The 3,194-nt window shown below is 42.5% G+C and overlaps 1 protein-coding gene across 1 annotated transcript; it reads right to left on the reverse strand.

Moving 5' to 3' along the window:
- Positions 1-305: 305 nt before the first annotated feature.
- LOC149943343 (uncharacterized) lies at positions 306-905 on the reverse strand. The gene has a single exon (XM_090175719.1). It carries the CDS (start codon positions 903-905, stop codon positions 306-308), a length of 600 nt encoding a protein of 199 aa, XP_090031845.1.
- Between the last annotated feature and the right edge of the window lie 2,289 nt (positions 906-3,194).

The raw sequence follows: 3,194 nt of genomic DNA on the forward strand, positions 1-3,194 counted from the left end.
CGCAATTAAAAAAATGTGTATTAATTAAGGCTAATACACTGGGTTTTAGAAAAGAAATGAATATGAATATATACAAGAGTATCAGGATAGACGCGCATTGCTCATTTACAAATATGTATAACAATCTCACTATCTCCCTATTTACAAGAGTGGTGCACCAAAAAAAATTTCGTAGCGAAAAGTAATTCAACTAGGAAAAAAAAATATAATGAGAAATAATTCATTAAAAAAAACTAGCGCTTTACTCTTCCAGACAACGGATCGCGCGGACGCAATGTGCGACCACTAAAATCTGGACACGACTTTCAATTAATATCATCGCTTTTGTCTAAGTTCTCGTGAAAACAATCACTAGCCTTCAAAATATTTTCCGTACGTTCCTCGAAAGGTTTTAGCTGAGAAACGTGGTAAGTTCCAAACAGCACCTTTTTACTGTCCAACGTTTCAAGCTTATAATTATGGGCACTGAGCTTGCGAGAAATGCGGAATGGACCTACAAATCGGTCGGCTAACTTAGCTGAGAAATCATCGGCGGCTTTGGAAATGAAGTGAGACTTTTTTAGAACAAGAGTTCCCTGCTCAATTTCCACTCGCCTATGGTGCCTATCGTAGTAGGTCTTTTGTTTAATTTGGGCCTTTTTTAAATTTGCGCGAGCTTCTTCTATGGCTTTTTGTACCCTACGAATAGCTCGTAGGCCAAAGGATATCTGAGTTTCATCGGTTGAGTCATCCTCAGGTTTCCTATCTAACATTACGGTAGCGGCGGTTCTTATTTCCCTACCAAACATTAGCATAGAGGGACTAAAATTCGTGGAGTCCTGCACGGCACTCCGAAGGGCCATGGCGAACTGCTGTAAATATAGATCCCAATCTTTCTGGTCATTCTCTACAAATGAAGCTAACATCGTACCCACGGTTCTGTTAGTCCTTTCGGTGGGGTTGCTTTGCGGTGAGTAGACCGACGTAAAGCGTTGCTTAATCCCCAGAATTTTAAAAACGTTATTCATAATTTTCGCACCGAATTGCTTTCCATTATCCGAAATAACGGTGGAAGGTAGGCCAAATCGGGAGAAAACGTCCTCAACTAAAAATTTAACAATGGGCTGAGTGGTGGCTTTACGTAAAGGGAATATTTCTACCCACTTCGTAAGGCGGTCGGTAATTACGAGGATATATTTGAATCCCCGTTTACTACGAACGAATGGTCCCTTAATATCAATAGATATTACACAGCTTTTACAATATTTTATTACATCTAGGGTAAGGCCATCCCAACTAAATTGGCGTCTAACCCTATTCAAAGTCTTTTTAGTCCCGAGATGACCAGCAGAGGGATGGTCGTGACAAATATACAAAACACGGGGTTTTAAAGAATCGGGTACCAAAATACGAAAACTATCCCCCCCCCCCCCCCACCAACTAAGGTTTTAGTAAAATCCTGATAAAAAATACAGTCTCTAATTTCACATCGAGGGGCTTCTTTCTCGATATATTTACTTAACTCCGGATCATTAGGTAGAATTCCCTGGTCAAGAAATAACTTGAGGGGCCCTATTTTCGGGTCACTGTCCTGTGCCTTCACAATTTCCGACTTATCGAATAGGATTTGCCGATTCGTTCCGGCTACGGTGGAGACGGTTCCTTCTGCAGAGGGGTCCATTTCGCACTCAGCGAAAAGGGTTTTAATGTTTGGGGGATTCTCTTCGTAAATACGAGAGAGAGCGTCAGCCACCGCGTTATCTTTACCAGGGACGTGAATTATATTAAAGTCGAACGCTTGTAACCTGGTATTCCAACGGGCAAACTTCCCGGTTGGATCTGGAGCTTTGTGAAGCCACCGAATAGCACTATGATCCGTGTAAACTTCAAATTTTGTACCCTCTATATACGGCCGAAACTTTTCAACAGCGAAAACTAGGCCTAGAATTTCGCGATCTGTTGTAGAATACTTTTGCTCCGCGTCACTCAACGACTTACTCGCATACTGTATTACGTGACACCTTCCGTCAATTACCTGACTCAAAACGGCACCTAATCCTACGTTTGAGGAATCGGTGTGTATTACGAAATTATGAGCGTAATCTGGGGTACTAAGAATTGGGGCGGAGCATAAATTCATTTTAAGGGCATTAAAGGCGACTTCTTGTTTGTCGGTCCAACACCAAGGGACATCTTTATGGAGCAAGTCGTTAAGTGGGCTCGCTACTTTTGAGAAATTCTTAACGAATCGACGGTAGTAGGAGGCCATACCTAAGAAGCGGCAAAGCTGCCTAATATTTTTGGGTGTGGAAAGTTTTTCATTACTTCCGTTTTGTCGGGATCTACCATAAGACCTTCGTGGGATACTATATGCCCTAAGATTTTGGCTTTCTGCTTACAAAGTTGCGTTTTGGAAGCTTTAATGGTGAGACCGGCTTTCATCAATCTCGTAAAAACTTCCTCGAGCGTTTGGAGATGGTTTTTAAAATCACTAGAAGCAATTATCAAATCATCCAAATAGGCGCAACCTCCCGCCTGAGATAGGTCTAAAAATAAATTATTCACCATGCGCTGGAATGTGGCAGGCGCGTTTGTTAAGCCAAACATTAAAACTTTCGGTCGGAATAAACCGCGATGGCAAACGAATGCCGCGTAGTCACGGTGGCCTTCGTACAGGGGCACCTGCCAATATCCGCTTCTCATGTCGAGGGTGGTAATATACCTAGGTTTAGTTATTGATTCCAGAATGTCATCAATCCTAGGGAGGGGGTATGCGTCTCTACGGGTGACTCTATTAAGTTCCCTATAGTCATTGCACAGGCGCCAATTAACTTTTGAAGTGGCTTGACCCGACCCTGCCTCGTTTTTAAAATCCAAAAGGTCATCTTTTTTACGCACTAAGAGAACGGGGCAGGCCCACGGGCTACTACTCGGTTCGATTAAGTTCTGTTCCAACATTTCGGTTATTATGCCGTCAATAATTTCACGTTTCGCGGGGGAAAACCGATATGGAGCTTTAGAAACAGGGAGACTCTCCCCAACATCTATATAATGTTCAATTACGTTAGTACGGCCAGGGGTAAGAGTAAAAATATGCTGGTATTTATTAATTAATGTTTCCAAGGATTGGCGGTGCTCATTGTTTACCGGGGCGTCGAGCAGGGCTTTGTTTATGCCGTCAAGGTCTATATCATTTTCTAAAGCTAGGCTAGAGA

Source organism: Leiobunum rupestre, chromosome 5 (genome assembly GCF_980474605.1).
Source record: "Leiobunum rupestre chromosome 5, qqLeiRupe1.1.hap1, whole genome shotgun sequence".
Classification (NCBI taxonomy): Eukaryota; Metazoa; Arthropoda; class Arachnida; order Opiliones; family Sclerosomatidae; genus Leiobunum; species Leiobunum rupestre.